Source organism: Salvia hispanica, chromosome 1 (assembly GCF_023119035.1).
Source record: "Salvia hispanica cultivar TCC Black 2014 chromosome 1, UniMelb_Shisp_WGS_1.0, whole genome shotgun sequence".
Taxonomy (NCBI): Eukaryota; Viridiplantae; Streptophyta; class Magnoliopsida; order Lamiales; family Lamiaceae; genus Salvia; species Salvia hispanica.
The window spans coordinates 27,503,061-27,526,099 of record NC_062965.1 but is presented as its reverse complement, the minus strand read 5'-3'; the positions used below and the strand labels follow the sequence as shown (position 1 = coordinate 27,526,099).

Sequence of the window (23,039 nt, the reverse complement as noted above, 5' to 3'; positions counted from 1 at the left end):
CAAACTGACGGTGGGGACCATAACTGAAAAAAAACAGAGTACGGACGAAAAGCTGGAAAAACAACTAACTAAGGTACTAACTAACAGCGACATCATCTTCTCCAACCAAATTGCGTAAAAAAAACTCAGAAGAAAGCAGCATGAGCGGAATCGGAACAGAGCAGACTGGATTTAAACAATTTTAATGAGTAACAATTAAGAACTAAACAGATCTACGGATGCTAGACGAAGTAAAACAGAAAGCAAGCAGAAAACTCAAAATCCATGCATAACTCGACTTCCCCTGTTCAGATCCAACCTCGAACGCTAAATCCACTCCGGATCCAAGCGTCCGACACAAACTCCAGCCAAAAGAAACATTTCATAACTTCAGATTTAACCAACAACCTCCGATCAACAATAACACCGCAGATCTACAGCCAAATTCCCAGATCGAGCACCAAAGTAACAAAAACAGAGATCAACATACAACTTGCCGAAATAAAAACTCTCAACAGCAGGATCAACGTAAATCAACTTGAAATAACACAAATAATACGAAAACTAAAAGAAGTGCATAGATAATCAGTAGCATCAACAACCAAATCGACTTCCAAAAGTGAAGTTCGAACGAAAGAGTGCAAAACAAACTGAAAATAAAGAGATTGTATCTTCGCCCTCACGCGGACGGTGTTACGACTGAAATTTTCTGAAGAATTTACCCCTTGAAACCGAAAACTACCCCAGAACTCCCATTTCTCAAGTGTGTGTTGTGTGTGAGCTAAGAGTGAGCGAAAAAAGAGTGATATCTTGTGTGTTGCATGCTCCTCTATTTATAGGCGTTGAAGTGGGGCCCAGCGAGGTATAGATAGACTTTGTTGCCCTCAGCTATTGACTCCCTTCTTCAAGCCTTCTTTTTCCTTAGATTCTGCTCACTTGTACTTCATTCCTTCGTTAGACTGTTTCCTTCAGCATCTCCTGGATCTAGCGATTCTGTCACACACCTGGCTCAAAAACCGTGTTAGACCCAGCAAAATGTAATGTTTTTCACTATATAACCGATGCATGAAATTAGCCTTATCAAGGATTGATCTCTGTCTTTGGATATGAAGTAACTTGGACCAGCTATCCTATCCTTCGAGATGTCTAAATCAGCACGGGAATAGTAACTAGACCCACTAATGATACTCTTAGTTTGATAACAAAAAAAATACATAAAAATTATAATCCTATTATTTAGTTTGAATATGAAGATTAGCATTCTATTCACCTTTTTTATGGTTAAATGAATATAAATTTAAAGATCGCGCTACGGAGAACTCGAACCAAAGACATTTAACTTCAGACATTATTAACCTCTCTACCACTTGGCTACTCACAGACACCCTATTCACTCATTTAGTATAACAACACACGGGTCTCTTATTAATTTTTACACTGGGGTCCATACTTTAAATCATCACTTCATTGGATTAAATTGAGCTGAGATTATAGCTATGATATTATTCCTTGTTCTAGTTAGTACTCGAAAAGTAATTTGGATTGTGCATGGTGCATCACACGCGGGTAGATAGTGTATTGTTTGAATTTCTCTAGTTATTTGGTTATTGCCAATAAAATAGTTTGAAATTTGACTTTTAAATCTAGTGCTAACTCCGTGCGACGCACAACCGATTTTATTTTCTTTGCACTAATTTCACACTTTCAATTAAATAACTGAATTGAAACAAAATATTGAATGTAAAGAATCAGAAATGTATATGAAAAGTTGATAACCATTTATTACACACATAAAAATATACTACTACGTATTAGACAGATAAAGATAAATAAGTTAAAATTGAATCAGTTTAATTTATGTATGCATATATTATATGTACATGGAAATTTATTTGCAATTTAGATTAATCTCAATTAAAACTCAAGAATGATCTAACGATACAATAGTTCAAAGAAATTAAATTTGTTAAATTGAAAACCGTAAAATGATGTTTTCGCACCTCGATATCTCGTGGCCTAAAACGAGATTAATTTATACTACCTCTGTTCCTGAAAATTTGATACATATTACCATTTTGGTCCGTCCCTGAAAATTTGATACACTTCACTTTTACCATTTTTGGTAGTGGACCCCATATTCCACTAACTCATTCCTACTCACATTTTATTATAAAACTAATACTTTAAAAGTAGGACCCACATCCCACCAACTTTTTCAACTCACTTTCCATTATATTTATTAAAACCCGTGTCGGGTCAAAGTGTAGCAAATTTTGGGGGACGGAGGTAGTACTATAAATCGGAGAGCCGTATTACTAAACCAAGTGGGGCTTTGGAAATCAATTTACATTGCACTAATCTTGGCTGCTGGTCAGCAATAAACACAACACAACTACCCATAAATGGAGAAGTAATTTACATACATATTACACTAATCGTGATTATCTACATTAGATGAGACCCTAATTAATCAACATCAACCAACTACATATAATAAACATGATCCTCCCACTGAAAAGCGTGGCCGCAAAACACGCTCTCTAAACCCTCCATCCCAAATTCACCACCGCCAACAAAGCCCTGTTCCATCGACTGACCCGACGAGCCCGCCGGGCTGTCGCTGCTCCTCACCCTCTCCCGCAGCCTCCCGATCTCCGTCTCCGCTTCACTCAGCAGCTCCTTCATTCTCAACACCTGCATCCATCAATCATCCAAAATTATATAACCACACAATATCAAATTAATATGCAGTCAAACTAAATATAAGCAAATAATAATATCAGACTAATATGCAATCGAGGATACTAATTAATAAAATAAGAGAGAAGTGAGCGACCTCAGTCTGAAGGCGGCATTTCTCTACAAGAGTGGAGTCGTGGTGGGAGCGGAGCTTGGAGAACTCCTCCTCGAGCTTCTTGGTCTTCCACCGAGCGCGGCGGTTCTGGAACCACACCGCCACCTGGCGCGGGTCCAGGCCCAGCTCGGCCGCGAGCTTCTCCTTCCTCTCCGTCTCAAGCTTGTGCTCGCTGCCGAAGCTCAGCTCGAGCATGCTCAGCTGCTCCTCGCTCAGCTTCCTCTTCCTCATCATCACATCTCCCTCGTTGTCGTTGTCGCCGCCTTTCCCTTTCCTCCGCCTCCGCCGTGTCTTTGCCTTCTCCACCACCATCCCTACACAGAGATCAAACATTTTTTTTCAAATTCAAATTATAATTTAATTAAACGTTGGTGTTTAATTCTAATTAATAGTGATAACAAGTGGCTGGTTACCTTGATCTGGGGCAAACTGGCTGATTATTCCGACAGGATAGTATTCAGACATGTCACTGAATTCGTGGCTCATTCTAACTCTGACTGATTGGTTAAGGAAGAAGAGATAGAGTTCTTTCTTTTTCTTTTTTTTTGCTAAGCATGTTGCTCACTCTTCAACTTGTATTTATACTGCTAAATCTTCTAATTGGACATCCTCTTTACGCGAATTTACAAGAATGCCCCTTTTGCTCTTAATCATTAAGACATAAACTAATCTTAAGAGTGATTTCTTTAGCACTTCCTTTGATGGCATGATCTACGAGTCTATTAACATTATAAATAAATATAAGAGGCAAAAAATCATACTTATGGTTAAAATTTGTTGGGATTTGTTCGCAATTATATGTAGTAGAAAAAATTCAGTCACTATAATATATTATGGATGGAATTAACCAAATGATTTTGTTTTATTTATAAATAGACAATATCATATAACTCATCGATAGTGACATAATGCGACAAATCTCAACTTGTTTTATCAACTGGTTTTTTTGGTTGCGAGACATAACAAATTTCTACCAAAATTTATGTTAGTTTGCCTCTCAAATACAATGTCATCAAAAAAGTTCGTCGTCAGACGACTACAAGCATATCGAAATTTCATGATTTTTCGACTAATTTTTAAAATTGTGGGACACGAAAGACTAAAAATTGATCAAATATCAAAATTTTTCTGACAATTTACTTCAATTATAATTATATAAACGTGAATTTTGTGCGAGACCAGCTCTCACGCGTTAGATATTAGCCATTATAACGATGTTCATATTATGGATTAAAATTTGGATTTGGATAAAGATATTATGTTATGATAAGTACTACGTACAAATATTTTATAATAAATACATAATAATAACATGACTATTGGTTTCTAAAAAAACTAGTTGCGCCTTTGGTGAAGAATCCCATTATAGTACGTTTCGCCATATTTGGAAACCACATTGAATGAAGGCAATAGAATGGGATTGGCCATCATGTGAATAAAAGTTATCCACTCAAATCAAAGTATGCTACTTTCTTATATAAATTAAAATATATTTGTGTATCATTTAATTACTATCATACTTTAAATCTTACTTCGGGTATTTAATTTCAATTAATTAAAACAATATTGTGTTGTTTAATTTTTTTTAATTAATTTGCCACTTGAATTTTTTTTTATAAGCATACTAGTTTCTTAAACACTTTTTTCATTAACACGTGTATTTTTGGCTTAATTTCTCTCACCAACCAACAAGACCCAACTAAGATACCTCAAATTAGGCCAAGTGGATGACAACGAACAAATTAGTGTATGAAAATTTTATTTTTGTGACTCAACGTTATTTGTCATCTTATGCCCAACATCTTTGGATAAAGTTGGGATTCTAACTAACCTAAGTACTCCATCAATTTAATTACTCTTTGTTCGCTATTAAGTGACATAAATTTATCCGACTCGGATTTATATGGCTATTATTTTTATAATACAACGTGAGTGGGATAAGTTAGTAAAATATAAAGTTTATTACTAAAAGTAGTAAAAGTAAATGAGGCATTTAATCATGGACCAATGAAAAAAAGAAATTTGGGGCATTTAATCGTGGAAGGGAGATTACTATTCTACACTAAACAATTATAAATCTTTCTAAATATAAATATTGTTGAAGAAATTTCTCCGACGATGAACTGACGAGGTGATAAATTTTGAATTTGAGACCTTTAGCCTCAGATATTAACCACTCTAATATTAGGCAACATGCATACAACAGTTAGACCTACTTAATTTCAATTTGTAAAGCGCACGGAGTAAAATAAGAGGAATCCATTTTCTCACTATCTTTTTCTTGACAAAGAAATCTCTTGTTCAATGAAACATATAAATACTGTCTTAAAGAAAATTCGAGAATAAGTCAGACGCATTTCATACTTCACTTGCCTTTTCCTATCACATCAAATAATACGACAATCCAAAAATTGATGAAAACTCAGCAATCATTTAATAAATCAATGAGGAAATGAGATTGCTTGTGACATGTTTATAGACACTTTGCATTTCATTTTGAGTTGTTTAATCTCAAATTGTTTGTTAACGACTTAACGTAATATATCATGAAAAATGATTTATTGCTAATAGTAATAACAAATGCATGATAATTTCAGTTTAGCTGTCGTAAATAAAAGAATACATAATCCCAAAAGGCATAACATTTATTTTTCTTTTTCTTTTTTTTGCCATTGAAACATTCCCAATTTTTTTTATCCAACAAAACTAGGTTGTTTAAATAGTGGAGTACTAGTAAAAACAATGTGCTCGCGGTGACGTCCGTCAAACTTTTGCAAAAATATTCTAAGATTGTAATTCACAAATAAATTATTATTGTGTTTTAATTTGGCATATGTTGCACATTCCTAAGGTACCTATTGGAGTCGTGATAATAGTTAGTGGTCACAATATAACGTTATTTCTTAAAAAAAACACCTCATTTGAGTTGGTAGGATTGGAATAAAGTATAATATTAAATTTGCTTTTTGTGAGAAAAAACAAAAACAAAAAGGAATCGAGCAAAAGACTCGAGCTCAACAAGACTTGGCTAACGATAATAGGACGAAAAAACAATGCGTAAGCTCTGGCGTCACCAGTTATACTTAATCACGCTTAATCATGCCCATATAGATATAATTAACATATTCTTTGTTAACACATTTATATAATATAGAGATAGTTGTCTTGTTATATATCATCTTTTAACACAATTAAATATCTTTTACACATGAGTGTTTGACCAAGTAGTTTTGTTTTATTTTATTTTTATTTTCCATCAATTGATTTTGCAGTTTGAAACTATTTGTGTGTGAGAGAGACAGAGAGAAAATATTTCATATGGTGCCACTATTCTTTTAATCCAAATATTACTGTTTTTGTATTATATGATATGTTGTTTTAAAAGTAAACTCGACTTTTAAAGTAAGTCAAATCATATTTCTAATACTCACGTTGCTTTCTTTGGATAAGTTACACAAGATAAGCTGTTTGGAATGATGTTTATTAGTACTAGTATTTTTTTATATTAAGCGAAACACATGATAAGTATATTTTTACACTGAAAATTAAATCTTAAAAATTGTTATATTGGTAATAATTAAAAGAAATTTATTGTTGCAGCTTTTTTGGTTTTTATGTTCTTTTTTTTATTTAATAAAAGGAATCCCAAACTCCACTCAGAGTTTTATTGGACGAGCATTAAATTTAAATACTAACAAAACCAAAAGCAAATGAATCCCTTTCTCTAACTCGAGGTAGCTTTGTTGATACGACCTAGCTATAGGTTGTGTGCTTATTAAATAAAGTACTAAGTGTGCATGAAAAAGAAAACAAAGAAGGATATACTCGAGTATAATTCTTTGTTTTAAATACTTATATTTCACACAATATGTATTGTTGCATCTTGAAAAAAAACTCTGAGCATATTAAAATCATATAATCATACATCAAATGTGTTCTTAGTTTCTTACACAACTAGTACTATAAATTTCATTCATGCAACAGTACTTTAATAAATTGAACTGTTGCACGAATGCAAGAAGACGACCCCACTTGTGCGACCGTCACTAATCTTTGAAACAAATCTTTCAAACTCTCAATGGGAATTTCAAACTAGTTCAATTAATGAAATTTTAAAAGTGGTATAGACTTACAAACATCGTATGATGTAGTAATTAGACACATGATCATGATATACAAGAAAAAGGGGGCATGCAGTTTTCCAAGTAAGTAAGTAATCTGTTTTGTTTCATAGAAATGAATAACATGTATGGATGCAATATTTTAGCTTTGTTTTTATGTAACATATTGCGTGTTTGTTATAAGTAAATTCCACATGCATGGTAGGCGCTATTTGCTTCTTGAAATGAAAGTATTCACTTATACTCTTCTAGAAGAATCCTAATTTTGGAAATAACTTTGGAATATAGTAGGCCCAGAATTCAGTTCATGAATCCTGAAATTGTAGGCAATAAAGGGCAAGTGTGAGTGAGTTAGGGAAAGAGATATGTGACATTGTCTAAAATCTAAATGGCATTTTTCAAATAAAGGAAATTTTGTACCATATTCAGCCCCTCTAGACTGGATAGTGAACCTTCAACCAGATAGTGGTGGATAATTTTCATTAGATATATGAATATTAAAAAAGAAATGAAACAAAGAATCAATAGATTCAAACTTCAAATTAAGCCCTGTAAGTTGGGACAATGCACCTGCTTTTTTTATAAGAGAGAAAAATATTTATATTACATGTGACTATGCGAGTTTGCAATCATCAAAGATCACTAAATACAACAAGAGTGTCTATTGTAACAGAACAATAATATACTCTCACAAAAGGAAATAAAGAAATTTTATAAAAAAACAACAGCACAAACAAAACATCCAACCAAGCATCAACAACAACCGACGAAAAACAAGACGGAAAGCGAAGTACTATCTAGAAGTTCGGGATGGTCTCCATAACTAAAAATGTAGTATACGTAGAATATATTCAAATTATTTGAATATGTACTATACTTAGCCACTTCAACTATATTCTAGTAGTGGTATATATCTTATTTCATAACATAGTATCATATGTCACAACTATTTTTCCGTTAACTCAATTAAAAACTTGTAAATATGATTAGATATGTATAGCACCAATCTATTCCTATTACTATATCTTACTCAACCTGAACGTAATTACTTAAGTAAAGATATCAAGAATCATTTACAATTAGGCTATAAATCTTAAAAAGTAATACTACTTTCGACAGACATTATTTTGTGTAGCATGACATGTAAATGAACTTTTTCCATTACTAGTCGAAAAAAATAAATAAATTTTGCGATATGATATTTGGCAAATGACATGTGGGCTCAATATAAGTCTTTGTGACTAGGTCGACATTTTACCGACTATTTCTCATGTCTTTATTTTTCTCTTTATTTATTTCCATTTTTAGCAATATAGCGAGCTATATTTATGGAAAGCATCATAATCAAAGTGGGATAAGACTGCATTATTTCTAGGGATTTACTACAAGGACAAGAGAAGATGAATGTAGTCAAAGGTGGTAGGAATGGATAAGGATGAAACCCAATTCTTTATTTAGTGTATAGCTTTTGTTTTACACTAGAAGTTGGAGCTAAGAAAACTTAAACTAATAGTAAGATTTGGACTATAACTTAAGATGGAGCAAATATAAAGATGGCATTTTCTTTAACAATTAAACCATTTTTAAATCTTATAGTATAATGTTCTTAGGCACCGTAATTGTTGATTCCGAGCAAGTAATTACTAGTATGGACGGCGTATACAATAGTTAAAACTTTGGTTGCATTTTTATCTATAAATTAAGATATTAATTAGGTTCAATTCACGGAAGACGGCAAGTTTCATCCATTGTGATAGCTTCTTGTGCGCTCTGATAACATGGTCTTTTTCTTGAAAAACAAGCTGAGATTTATCGTAATTTATTTCCTCACTACTCTTATCGAGCTAGGGTGTAAAGGCCCTGAGGTGATGGAATCACCTTTTTCAATTTAAATCTGAATGACTATATATATAAGTTAATTTTCAATAAATGCTCATATTAGATATTTTTATTGTGGTTATATGAAAAAAATATATATAAATAAATGAAAAACATAAATCATGAAAAAAAAATCAACTAAAACTCACAAATGGTCATTTTAGGTATTAAATGTGGTTATTAAAAAAACGGATAAATACATGACTTTTTGTTTTTTTTTTCTAGTTGTAAAATATAAATCATGAAAATAAAAATATAATACTTATTAGAAAGTGAAATTAACAAAACTCTTCAATAATTCACTCTTTAATACGAAGGTTCCTCTTTTAATCAATATCTTAGCAACTAATCAAAGAGAGATTCTCCAAAAGCTGACAAATTAGGCAACTAATCGCCCATCTTTTCCCATTGAAAATGCAAAAAAGGAGAGGCTAGATGATTCCTTTTTGCTTTTGATTGTGCATGACTTGTTTCTCAATGGGCTTAATTTGGATTTATTCAACTCTTAATCCTTGATTAACTAAAGTAATTAATATTTAATCCACTGTTATGTTTATCCCGACAGCCTTAGCTCTTGCTTCCCATCTCCCAACTTACCGGCTACATGCTTAACAGCTAATCACATCCCAGATTCCGAGGTGTTTAATTAAGAGATGATTAGTGGCTAATCACATTGAATCTTTCCGAATATTCCTGAATTGTTTATGCTTATCTAATTGTTATTTTCATCTTTTTAAAGCACATTGATTGGGCATAGTGTCATTAACTTTATTAATTGTATTTTATATTGGTGTATTAGTACTAATCGCAATTGGGAGTGGTCCTGCATCAGTTATATTACACGTGGTCATCATTATTTCTTAGCTAAACCAATTTGTACTTGTTGTGATTGGATAAGACTAATAATCTTCTCACTAATCTTGGTATTATATATAGCGACTTCAAATATATGATAAAAAAAAAAATGAATTGAGTATTTAAAGGATTAATCAATACATGCATACTAAAGTAAATAATAAATTAACTTAGATTATTTTTATTAATTAATCATATTACTCAAAGTAAATGTCTTTTCTCTAAAGATAGATGAATGATTTTCCAATGTTTTAGCAATAATTATTTGTGGACCATATATAGTGGATATGCAGGGTAAATGGTTACTACAAAAGGTTAATTATTCCTTATTTAGTGACAGATTTGATAATATTTTGTTTACTCTAAATTCCTTGATTAGATAGAGCTTCACTTATCAAGTAAAATATAATCAATTAAAGTGGCTTCCATATCCATACTATATATGTTGTTGATTATAAACAAAATCAAGGCTACTTTGTGTTAATTAGTTTTCTCATTTTGGAGCAACTGAAAAGTATTTAATGTAACCAAAATACCTATAATTTTTGGAAAAGAACACTACCTTCAATAATACTAGTATTATCTTAAGAGTTAGGACAATGATTTGAATCTATACATTCAAACGTGTCACATACAAAATGACACGCATATAGGCGTCACCATAAATAAATACTGCTGATCAAATTGTGGTTATGGAAAATCAAGTTATTGAAAATCCGATTAATTTTCAACTTATTGTGACTAATTCAGATAATATATGATTAATATAGACATAATAGTTCCATGTTTCCCGCTTCCCTTACAATAGAAATATTCACATTTTTCGATGTTTTAAATTAAAAATTACCACCACTAATTTTATAGTTCAATATATAACCCTCAATTTACGCCTTAAGTTAGGGATTAGCCTAGGTAATTATTTTATACTAAGAGCTCCGATAAAGCTCTTACTTTAAGGTTGAGGTTCTAACTCTAGTGATATAATATGTAATTAATACTCCTACACATTGTAATTAATAGTCAAAGTATTTCGTCAACTTATATTACCCATAGTGTTGAACTAGTGATAGTGGACTCGTGTAAATTTAGTACTCTATCGCCCCTCTATCCTAGAGATGCCCAAGGTTTTCGGCTCCGGCAGTTAACCGCGGAATCGTAACCGCCGGTTCCGGTTCCGAACCAGAACCATGACTTTTTTCTTGAACCGGAACCGTCATATTTTGAACCGTGGGCCGGTTCCGGTTTCAAATTTTACGAACCGAAACCATGCCGGAACCGTGAAAAATCGTCGAAAAATCGTGAAACCGAGTCGGAATCGCGAAAAACCGCCGGAAACCAGCGGTTCGGAACCGTGAAAAACCGTAAAAAATCGCCCGAAAATCGGCGGTTCCAAACCGGAACTGCCGGTTTTTGAACCGAAACCGGAACCGTGGAATAGCCTCACGGTTCAGTTCCGATTCCACATTTCTCGAAACCGAAACCGGCGGTTCCGAACCGGAACCGGCGGTTGGTTTACGAACCGTGGGCATGTCTACTCTATCCTTCCTCTAAAATAAAAATTCTTTCCTTTTGATTAGTCCCTTAAAAATAGATACTAGTACTTGCTTTTTAGAAAATTTCTTACTCTCTATTAAGGTGAGACCCATTTTCTGCTAACACGCGTTTCTTTTATCTCTTACTTACCAATTTTGCATTAAAACTCGTATCATTTTAAATGTTTCTATTTTTAGGCGATGGGAAGTATAAAATTAATAAATAGAAAGGAGATATTGAGAAAAAGTAACTAAGCATGTCTGTCAATAAAAAAATGGGACCAATTACCACAAAAAATTATTAAAAATAGAAAGCTAAAATAGAAGAAAAATAGAACTATTATATGTGGACGAATATAGTATATATATCGAATTAAAACTACTACTTATGTGTAATTGTTATGTAAATATTGTCAAAACATATCAACATTCGATTGCAAGCAAAAAAAGTAGTATAAATTTATTAATTCAAAATTTGGTTCCAATAAAAGACTATTTAGCCGTTACAATCACTTCTACACTATATATATGTTGATTGCACAAAGGGTGGGGTATGAATGATTACTTAATCTTGCTTAATGAATGTTATATCCATTTGATATCAAAATCAGACACGCAACAAGTTTTCCAAGTAAAATTATAGAAAGTTGTACGAAGGCACATGAATACCACTAATTGTGTATTTTTGTGTGTGTGATTAGGATATAAATAGAGACAAGTGGTCAAGAATCTTTCAGGTGTCTTGAGATCCAACCATTGATGAAGATATGGGATGATATAAGGTGGATTTGAAGGGAATCTCTCTAATAATCATATAAATATTTTGGCTACCCTACTTACTATGACAGTATTTGCTTTTGTTCATGGCAATAGTTTCTTAATATGTTGCAAAATTCTTAATTTAAAAAGATGATGACTAGCAAAGTAGTTGTACAAAATAGAAACAAACAATAAAAATTAGAGTACAAATAATCATATAGTTAAAAGTGAACTCTATAGCCAAAATCATAAAAGAAATAAAGTACTTGGACAAACTCTAAATTGAAATAAAAGTACCAATCGCGACATTCATAAAACACATAGCCAAGCAAATTAAAAGTAAGAAAACAATACAAAAACAAAACACATAAACAACCAACTATACTACTATAAACTAAATCATAACACTAAAGTGCATTATTCGACATTTCTCACCATGATATAGACTACATCCTAATCTTTTTTCATTAATATGAGAGAATGACAAAATAAATAAATAATTCAATGTTATGTAGGAGTAATACATATATGTGCCTCGGCATCATAAATATCACAATTCATATAATGACTAAACTTATCGGATGAGAATTAGTTATTAATTTAAACCATAAAATCAAGATATTTGGAACCATTAAAGTCACTTTAATTTTTTTGATTCAATCTAAAAAAGGAAAACAAGTCTCAAGATTTCCCACCACTTCCATAATCCCATTCCCTCAAATAATTAAGAAACTCATTTTCAAGTTAAACACTTTTGAAGTTGGGCTGGTAATCTGAATAATGAGACTACATTTGGTTAAAGTTAAATGGGCTGCATGCAATTTCATTTTGGTGGGTATTAAAACAAACTTTTAGTCTTGTTGAATAAATTGTGTTATTAAGAGGCCCAAATGGTGTGATTTTTGCCAAGATGAAGAATAAAAATATACTCCCCAATAGTAGATGTTTATTAATTAGGTCTCACAAAATAATCAAGTCTTCTTCTTAGCTTTTTTGGTTTTGAACTTTTTCAATTAATGCGTTGCAGTGATGAAATTCCCTATTAGAAAAGTATATTATATTTGCGCATCGGTTAATTGGATCAAATTACTAAATAACCTAAAATTAGTTAAATTTTAGTATATTCAATTAATTTAAAAACGAGACTATTTTTGTTAATATTCTAAAATAGTAAAGTGGTGTTATTCTATTTAGATTAGTTTTTCAATTAAATGAAGCCATGTCACTAATCGACTTGGGATATAATCTCATAACTCATAAGGTATAATAAAATAAGAAAAGAAACAAAAAATTTCATGTATTATTCCGAATAAAGAATAGTGGCTTTATTGACCAAGATAGTTGGTAGAACAAAACGCCACCGTTTAGTCAGCTCCGCCTCACTTCGCCTCCCCATCTCCCCTCCGCCGCCGCCGCCGCCTCTTCCATTTCCTTGATTTCTCGATGGGAAAAGGCGGGGGCTGTGTCCCTAGCAAGAAAAAGTTCCCCAATCACACCACCGCCGCCGCCGCCGAGGACGACCATGAACTCCCCGAGTCCACCCCCACCGAAATCGCCGCCGACGAATCCGCCATCCCTCCGCGGAATCTGAGGCTCTTCATAGTCTACTACTCGATGTACGGCCACGTGGAGGGCCTCGCGCGCCGGATGAAGCAGGGCGCCGACTCCGTCGCCGGCGTCGAGGCCGAGCTCTACAGAGTCCCGGAGACCTTGACCGACGACGTCCTCGCCAAAATGCAGGCCCCGCCCAAGGACGATTCGATCCCAGAGATCGGATCGCCCGCCGATTTGGCAGCCGCCGATGGATTTTTGTTCGGTTTCCCCACGAGATACGGCTCAATGGCGGCGCAGATGAAGGCGTTCTTCGATTCGACTTCTCAATTGTGGAAGGAGCAGAAGCTGGCTGGGAAGCCTGCCGGATTCTTTGTCAGCACCGGGACTCAAGGAGGCGGACAAGAGACCACTGCGTAAGCTTCAATTTTACTCTTGTATTCATTTATTATGATAATGTGGCTTGTTTCAATGATGTTGGAAGATATTTTGATGGACAGGGATCGAATTGCTTGTTTTTGATGCTTTGGATTTTTCAAATTGATGTGGAAATGCGTATGCAATTGTTTGTTTTACTTATGTATACTGCAATTTTGAAAATGTTGCCTTACTCTAACAAAATGCAGATTAATGGTGGTGTTTGATTCATTAGATCTTTGTTCACTTGTAGTTACTGAATTATTGGATGGAACTTTTGGAGTACTTCTCGTATCTGTGTTCGTGAAATTTCGGAACAATAGTGCTGACTAGCTTCTGTCTGAAAATTGACTGAAAAATTCCTGACTCCATGTGTGGTATGTGAGGTTAAGTTCTAGAAGAACAAGACAGCCAATCATGATTCATGAATCAGTTTTCTTAGAAAAATTCTACTTAGGAAGATCACTTTAGACACAAGTGAACTCTGTGACATAAAACTCTCACTTGGTGTGTTGGAACTTGACAAATCACAAATGTGTATATTCGTAGGAACTTTATGGAAAAATCTCTCTTTTTGAAAAAGTGAGAGTTTAGAGATGCACCAAGCACGGAGTAGTATTGTAGCTGAAAAGTTAATTTCGAATGTTCTGATATAGAAACTGCAATTTTGTGTATTAAGTTCTTTTCATTGTCAGAAGTCCTGACAACATTGTGTTATTAAACCGATGCTAAATTTGGGGCAAATCCCAGAAGTAGGGACATATCGTGGCTACTATGATCAATGATGCCAGGATTGTTTTATCCTGTAACATTGTATCATAACTCAAATCTGTGCAACATCTCGTATAATTAACTGGATTGGCAACATAGTAAGTTGCTTTTTAAAAAACTGGCACATGCATTAGCAACTTGACTGCTGCTGTGTTTGCTCTTAATGCTAACATAATGATGTCCGGCCATTAAGTTCTAAAACATGGAAGAAGGTCTGACTGCCACTTGGCTTAATGCTAGAATAAAATGGGATTTTGTTGCTTCCACAAAAAGAAATGATGGAAAGTCTGGAATCTTATAAAAAATATCTGAAGTCCTTACCATTGCATATAGAAATTTGGTACTGTTCTTCATTTTTGAACTATAATAGTAGTATTACTTTTAGTGCATTTATCAGCTGGCTGCAACTGCGTCTGTATTAGATTCCTCTTTCATTTCTTAGTTTGACTGCATTTTTGTTTGCTTATGTGATTTTATTGAATTAATCTGGAAACGAAGTTGACTGACAGTAAAATTGTTGGGTGAGGGTGATTCAGTTGAATTAATCTGGAGTAGTATCTTGTTATAATTTTGTAGAAATTTGTATTCTGTTTGTAGTAAATAATATGTTAAGACTTCATAGAGAAACAAGAAAGTGTGCTTGATGGAGGTTGTCCAAATTGGCAGGTGGACAGCGATCACCCAATTAGCTCATCATGGGATGCTATTTGTTCCGATTGGATACACATTTGGTGCGGGCATGTTCAGAATGGATTCCATTAGAGGGGGTACTCCATATGGAGCTGGGGTTTTCGCAGGTGATGGCACAAGGGAGCCAAGTGAAACGGAGCTGGCTCTCGCAGAGCACCAAGGCAACTACATGGCTGGCATAGTCAAGCGGCTAGCTAATCCCTGACAGCATCAAAATTTTCAGTCCTTGAGTATCGTGTTTCATGATAGGTATTGCTCATTCAATTCTTGATTGTGAACTATTGAAGTTCCTGCCCCATTATCCATTGTTTTTTTTTTGTCGTCTTCATTTAAGATTTGTTTGCCAATTCAATTATTTTTGGTGAATGGTTATGAAGTGTATATGTGTTTACATTTCTGGTCGATTGCTGTGTAATAAGGTGTGGTGCGTTTGGATTTCTTCGTAGTGTATAATATCGTATATATACTAGATATTTTCTTCCTCTTTTAATTGAGATAATTTGTTGAATTAGGTGTGATGTGTTTAATGGAGATGTATGATATTGCATATATCATGAAGAGCATTAAGAGGAAATATCAAATATCTCGAAGCAACATCAAAAATTTATTCTACCAACAAAATTTGAAAATTTTAATGTTTTTGAAACCTTTGCATTTCATTTCCTTTCAACAAGATTGTAAGAAATAACATTGTTTGATTATGGAATCTTTGATAAATTTAGTAAATAAAAGATTCCATCATCAGCTACAGAGCACCTCAACAGCAAGCCTCTTAGCCACATTGGGACATAAGTTGACATCAAAATTCTTTTGGCTTAATTCCAATTCGCACTCCTCCTTGTTCAAGCAAACCTGCAAAAATCATCGATGCACTTATCGTCATATAACATACTATAGCACAGATACAGACGGTGTGGGGTGAACCGATTTTACCCTCTGCACGACGGATTCAGAATTAGGATCATGGCATCCTCCCACAGCATATGTTCCACAGCTTCCTACTGGATCTCCAAAACTTGCGAATTTCACAACAGAGATTTTTGTGCTCGTCGGGCATTTCAAACTGACAGTTGCTTTCTTTTTGTACTCCTCCATTGAGCTTATCTGCAAGTGTTCCATGTCGAACGAAGGATGATCTTCAGCAATATGCGAGCACAGACTTGAGACTTTTCTTGTTGAGAAACGAATCTTTGAAGGGTCTCCGCCTTTTTCCTCAAAGATCACCAACACATTACCTGATGGTTTGAACCAAGATCTTGGCACATGGTACCTAAACGACAAACATATACGATAATAGGCCATTACAATGCAAGAAACACTCTTTTAAATCTCGAGGCTGGCTCCAGTAGACATAATATCAGGCCAACCACCGCACTCATGAACCAGCTTAACCATGATTTGAAGTACAGAAACTTACCACCGTTGTGTCGCTTCTCCACAACCTGTATTACATTTGTTAGGCATAAATTTTCCTCTATAGTCGCATTTTTTAACGCATATTTCATGAGGGGAGGCCTTTCGAGGCCAATATCTTCCGACTTCATTTCCATTTAACCAAGCTAACCCTTTCCCCATGTGAATCATATCAAGCCCAACAGGCTCTTGCCCAGGTGGAGAATCCACCACAGCCTGCATATACAAGCATTTGTAGCTCAATATAAAATTAATAAACCATTGATACAAAAATCAAGTTGGAAACAAGAAACCATTCAAGCCTCTTACCTTGTACCATGTTAGGGGCTGATGTTTAGGTGGTCTAAAAGTAGATTCCCAGTTTACACGACTCAAATTATTTGGCTCGTATATCTTCAAGGATTCTCCACGCAACCCTATCTGAAAATACAATGTATATAAACAACGAAGCATAAAATTCATTGCAGCACACTAGATCAACAATTTCAAAGAATCCATGAAAAGGATAATGAGGCACAACTAACATAGTTTAAACTTCCGTTTGAAATAAACATAGCTTAAACAATGTGCTATCCTAAACAGTTATGTACATTAATCACGACATATTACACTCCTACATTGTCTAATATTAACTCAAATCTCTATGCATGAACAAAACCAGTCATCTGTAAGAGTCCTCTATCCAGAAAACATAATGCAATGGTAACTCTAACTACTCATGAGATGCATTTTCAATTTGAGTCTGATTAATTAATTTTGTAATCATAGGCGAAGAACAAGATATTTACAGAGATAGTGCATATAATAAAAGAAGAAACAAAGATAGTACCTTATAGGTCCACTTACTGGTGGACAAGTCCACCGTCCCATTCTTTATCCCCACAATTTTGACACTAGTAGGACCAGCTCCAATCCACTCATAGAAGGCTCCTGCATTCTAGCATTTAAGAAGCAAATACAAAATTTTAGTAAGTGATATATAGAAAAGATCACTGCTATTGAAAAATCTTGAGAAGCATAAAAGAGGTAATACTGATCTCCGCGTGAAATAGTTCAGAAAACATTAGAAACAAAAAATTGAGTTAAAAATAAAAGACCTGTAGGCCAACAGCCATGCTTAATAAAGCAACTTCGTTCTTGCCAGCTATGAGAGCAATGGGACGTCTGATTTTAAAGCGTGGTACCGTGCCATTTCCTGACCCAGTAGCTGAAGAGAAACATAAGCTGATGCTTCAGTCAATTATAGTATACTAGTAAGAAAAGTCTGGTGTACAGTGGGGCATCTCTTGTGTGGAGTCAGACAAAATATGTTCTCGTATTCGAATAGTCGACAAGAGACAGAACTAACCTTCAAGTTTTTGATTGATGAAAACGTGCATAGCATGGCCCTTCGATTCAATTAAAATCACTGGACTTTTACCACTTCTGAATGACTCGTCAGTCTCATCAACATGAAAACTATCATAAAACAAAATTTGTAAGTTCACTTCAATACCTGTGAACTTATACCAGTAATTTAAGATAGAAAAACATGCAAAATGTAAAAAAGGTACATTGTTAACTAACCTTGTTGTATACCATAGGTAGTCCGTAGTATCTTTTGTAGTGTTAATGTGGTCTACCAATCCATTTTTTGTAAAATCTGCGGCATCCCAAATTCCAGCCCTCTCTCTAAATACATCCCATTGAGGACCTTTGAAGTCTTTATGAGGAGTTGTAGCTGATGGCTGCAAATCTGTTGGTATCATCTCAACAACAGATGTTTGAGAACCAACCTGTAATTGAAAGAAAGAAAGAAGAGCATGAACGTAAGTTAGAAAGTTGCTCATCATCAAAACTAAATAAATAAATTAGTAGCCTTTAGCTAGAACTCAACTCTTTATGATCTAGTGTGTTATTTATATAACTGAAGTTCAATTCTAAGTCACTCTGATCACAACATATTGAAGTTTCTGTAGTAATGCTTCAGGTGTGTGGATTCACTTCAATTAGATATATGTGATCATGCAGTTCTAGAAAAAAGTGAACAAATTGAAACATACCCTCAGGTTTACAGATTAATAATTACCTTTGCAGTGTTAAAAACTTCATTTTTGCAGTCCGGTAAAATGCTAACCGACCATGCTGGCAGGTGATACGTAGTATTTTTGAACACTACTGTTGCTCCATTTTTATCATCCGTGTTAGAAATAATAGCAGAACAAGCTCCTGATGACTCTTCATATACATCAACCTACAAAATAGTTTCTACTGTCAATGATTAAAGTCTTTGGCAGAATACAATACTGTATTAATTAGCCTTGAACTTGGAATGGCAATGAAGTCTAACAACAACCAAAAATGAACCTAGTGTGAGTATTTAATTTATAAATAAGAAATAAATTTTTTTACAAAAGTGATAAGTATTGAGACTTATTCTCCGCAGCCCGCAGGTATATCAAGTCCCCATATATACCAAACTTTTTCAGGTGGTGCATTTATTAGAGAATCCGAGACTTCACACAAATTATAGAAGATTCTCTACTATTGCAAGTATTTATCATCTATGTCTTCACCATCATAATGACGGCATGAAAGGCCTAGATAACTCTTGGCAATAAATCACAAGAATTCAAATGTAAATGCATGGGCTCCAGGGGTTCACCTCTTGTAAGGGTCCTAGTGATAGAGTCTTCGGCTCTCCATTTAGCAATGCGTGCTCACATAACTTTATAGATCTATGAAGCTCTTTAAGATGCCCCCATTTCGGACATCTAGCCAATCCTGGAAGCCATATCATCACAAATAAAGCAATACAACTCGAAAGACACCATACATTAACCCATTTCCAACTACAATCATAGTCCGTAAGCTCACAAACCATGGAGAGTATATTATATACAGTACCAAGACTTACCATATTCATCAATTGGTGCATCATAATCATAACTTGTAGTAATGAATGGTCCACCTGCAGTGCGTCCAAAGTTTGTCCCACCGTGATACTGAAAGGAAAAGCCAAAACCTCATTTACTGCTACTTGCCTAAGGGGCTGTAGGAGATTACTTTCAAGAAGAAAACTGCAGACCATGTAATAGTTTTGAAGACTTCCTCCTTTCTGAAAAAATCGTGCAACCGAGAAAGCCACATCTTCAGGAGGTCTATGAGGATCACTTGCTCCAAATGTTTTAAACCTGAAAAATTTAAAGCTCAAGTCATGAAGCAGTGGGGTACTTACTGATTTCAGTATTGTGATTCTTCATTCTTGACAGTTACCCATATGGTTCTTGCACTCAAGCATAAATATGGTGGTTGGATGCAACATGATTTAACTTTTTAAAAAAATGTGATTACATATCTTTGAATGCCATAATGCCATAAAACCTCCAGAAAAGCTATAAAAATAATAAGAGCTCTAGCTTAATTTGAGACTTAATATTTTTAATGGACTAATTCATGAGTGTATTCACCTTTTCAATAACCAAGAACAGTCAAGCCAAAGCTACATTAACTTCATTTGTAGTTCGTTGCTATGTGTTTAAACAAAGAACTAGATCATACAGTTTATGGCAGAAAATCATTTCATACGCAAAGAGCTGATGCCTTTGCTAATAACTGTTTATAAAGTTGATTTTGATCCAGATATGATCTAGTCATTACTTGTACACAGTTTTTAATCTTCAAACCTTTTAGTAGTACTATCTCTTAATGATCCTAGTTGAATTGGAAAGTGTGTGATATGTCTTGAATAAAGAAAATAGAACATATTGGAAAATCCGTTGATATAAGTCAGAGCAATGTAACTTACCATCCTGGCCAGTTTTCTGTCCAGAATTTGGGCTTATTAGGAGAGATTGGTTTGAAATGGTCGCAGTAAAATGAATTGCATGTGTCAATCTAAAAGGAAGAAAATAGTGTTAGAAAATCCTACACCTTACACATAATTTCATCATATAGATAAATAATTTACCAACATTAAATTTCTATTGAAATTATTCTGAGAGAGAGAGCAACTATTTTATTCCTCAGTAAGTTACAAGCATTTTGCAGGACAAGAAGCACAGCTGTAAGAGGAACTTGAAGATGATCGAGGCATAAAAGTTAATGAAGATCTCATCGTGCCAGAAGGTCCATAGAGTTCATGTTACTTGGCTTTGAATAGGTAGAAGAATGATTGAAATAATTCATCAGCTTACCACAGTATCAGGAGGATCAAACTGCATACACATAATCCAAGGTACACCCGTGTTTTGAGAAACAGACATGTTAGCTGCCCATATGGTGTACCTTTTTCCTGCTTCTCCATAAGCAGACTCGTAGAATCCGTATTCATTTTCCACCTGCATTTCAATAAAGCAGCAAGATAGAATAATTATATACTCCAATATATATAGCAACATAACAATTTGGAAACAAGTCCATGAAGATCGAGGAGATCCTTAATATCGTACATTATCTGACTAGCAAGTTAGCACCTAATGTGGCATATTACAGTTTCCCTAATTTTCAATTTGCATTTGAGAATTGGTATGATGCACTTTCAGTCCACAACATGCATTTCATGCTCAGAATATGTTTTTTTAGTTTTCTTCCCTAGCTCTTCAACTGAAAGGCCTTTTTCTTCATGAAACAGCTCAATAATAATATTGCTCAAGAAACCTATCTAACGGAAACATGTATTATGCTTTCTTCGAAAGGTTTCATATGAGCCGTCTCCATGACTAGCGAAATTACTAAAGGTTTCAAATTGATTTCCAACAATGATCATAGCATCAAAGAACAATTAACTATGGAGGTCAAAAGCAAGACTGAACACTACAGCATCCGTAATTCTGGCAGCAAGAATAAATACAAGCAATATATCCAGAAGACATACATGGTGCCAATATTGTTCAAATCTTAGGCAGTAATCACTAAAGGCCATAGTTTGTACAAAACAAACACAACTTCACTTGCCTGTGACAAGATAATAGGACCTCCCTGAGATGCAAAAAGCTTCTCTTGCTTCATCTTTTCCACAATCAATGTCATGAACTTCTTCATGTAGTACTGAAAAATCCAAACACCAAATCCAAACAAGCTAAACACCAGCCAAATTCATCAATAATGTAGATACAAAACAGCAGATAGAGTTGAGCAAACCTTGAAAGGCTCGTTGTCAGTGCGAAAGACAGTCCCCGGCACATAGTGCAGCCAAACAGGTACACCACTGAACAGATAATACACAAAAGCATATAAATGTTCCGATTAGACAGAAGCAAAGCACGGAGGTCATTTCAAGTCAGTTTTTAATGAAGAGCTACCCGAAGTTCCATTCAGCTGCGACGAATGGACCGATCCGGAGAATCAAATACAAGCCAGCTTCCTGAACTATCTTACAAAATTTCACTAGATCATACCTTCCCCCAAAGTAGTACTGCAGCAATTGAGAACAGATCTATTCAATAATTCGGCAAAGGAAGTGTGAGAGTGAGAGAAATGCATAAGTGAAGCAGAAACACAGACATTGTTGGGGGAGAGCTCGTGGCCATTCCAGAAAACATAGGTTTCGATTGTATTAACCCCTCCTTCCTTCGCCAACTGTACTAATCCCGGCCACATCTGCAGACATTGCACAGTTCAGCTATAATTCAGTAAGTTAGTGCGATTCCAGAGATCTAGAGAGAGAGACACTGACGGCGGGGACGCTGCGAGGATAGTGGATGGCGGCGGAAATGAGAAGCTCGCGGCGGCCGTCGATGATGAGGGAGCGGGTGTCGTAGCTGACATTGTAAGCAGCAGAGGAGAGAGAGGGAAACAAAGAAAGTAGAGTGCAGAAGAAGAAGAAGAAGTAGAGTATGTGTTGGCGCGCCATTAACATGAGAGGGAGAGGGAAAGCTCAGCTCAGGAAATTTGTTTCTCTCTATCTCTTCCTATTTATACTGTTGATAATAATAATATTATCCAAATCCCGTTCCTTATATTTTAACCAAGGATTATGATTCAGTTAAAATGCGGTTACGTTGATGTCTTTTATTTTCAATCAATTTATAATACTACTAAGTTTGGATATGTGGCAATAATTTTGGACCACTAAACTTTTTATTCTCATTTTACATAAAAAATTTACTTTACCATATAATATTATCATATGAGATTGTTTGTTTGCCATATTTATTTGTGTCTAAAAGTCTTTATTTGTTAATTTCTCAAAAGCTTGATCCATTTATATAATGTCAAGAGTATCTCATAGTAATATCC

The 23,039-nt window shown here is 34.6% G+C and overlaps 3 protein-coding genes across 3 annotated transcripts; 1 reads left to right on the top strand and 2 right to left on the bottom strand.

The window, feature by feature from the left end:
• Nucleotides 1-2,310: 2,310 nt before the first annotated feature.
• Nucleotides 2,311-3,403, bottom strand: LOC125201614 (homeobox-leucine zipper protein ATHB-40-like). Its single transcript, XM_048099798.1, has 3 exons — nucleotides 3,247-3,403; nucleotides 2,816-3,147; nucleotides 2,311-2,673 (listed from the first exon to the last, which is right to left on the bottom strand). Exons 1-3 carry the CDS (start codon nucleotides 3,317-3,319, stop codon nucleotides 2,464-2,466), a joined length of 615 nt encoding a protein of 204 aa, XP_047955755.1. The 5' UTR covers nucleotides 3,320-3,403; the 3' UTR covers nucleotides 2,311-2,463.
• Nucleotides 3,404-13,270: 9,867 nt separating this feature from the next.
• Nucleotides 13,271-15,915, top strand: LOC125220219 (probable NAD(P)H dehydrogenase (quinone) FQR1-like 2). The gene is made up of 2 exons (XM_048122385.1): nucleotides 13,271-13,945; nucleotides 15,384-15,915. Exons 1-2 carry the CDS (start codon nucleotides 13,422-13,424, stop codon nucleotides 15,610-15,612), a joined length of 753 nt encoding a protein of 250 aa, XP_047978342.1. The 5' UTR covers nucleotides 13,271-13,421; the 3' UTR covers nucleotides 15,613-15,915.
• A 77-nt stretch (nucleotides 15,916-15,992) lies between these two features.
• On the bottom strand, nucleotides 15,993-22,670 carry LOC125220188 (beta-galactosidase 10). Its single transcript, XM_048122346.1, has 19 exons — nucleotides 22,477-22,670; nucleotides 22,305-22,400; nucleotides 22,103-22,215; nucleotides 21,942-22,008; nucleotides 21,756-21,848; nucleotides 20,996-21,139; nucleotides 20,608-20,696; nucleotides 19,888-19,993; nucleotides 19,717-19,804; nucleotides 19,465-19,583; nucleotides 18,889-19,053; nucleotides 18,387-18,595; nucleotides 18,169-18,278; nucleotides 17,918-18,027; nucleotides 17,650-17,757; nucleotides 17,130-17,240; nucleotides 16,825-17,036; nucleotides 16,341-16,677; nucleotides 15,993-16,259 (listed from the first exon to the last, which is right to left on the bottom strand). The coding sequence occupies exons 1-19, from the start codon at nucleotides 22,657-22,659 to the stop codon at nucleotides 16,149-16,151; spliced, it is 2,571 nt and encodes an 856-aa protein (XP_047978303.1). The 5' UTR covers nucleotides 22,660-22,670; the 3' UTR covers nucleotides 15,993-16,148.
• Nucleotides 22,671-23,039: the final 369 nt, after the last annotated feature.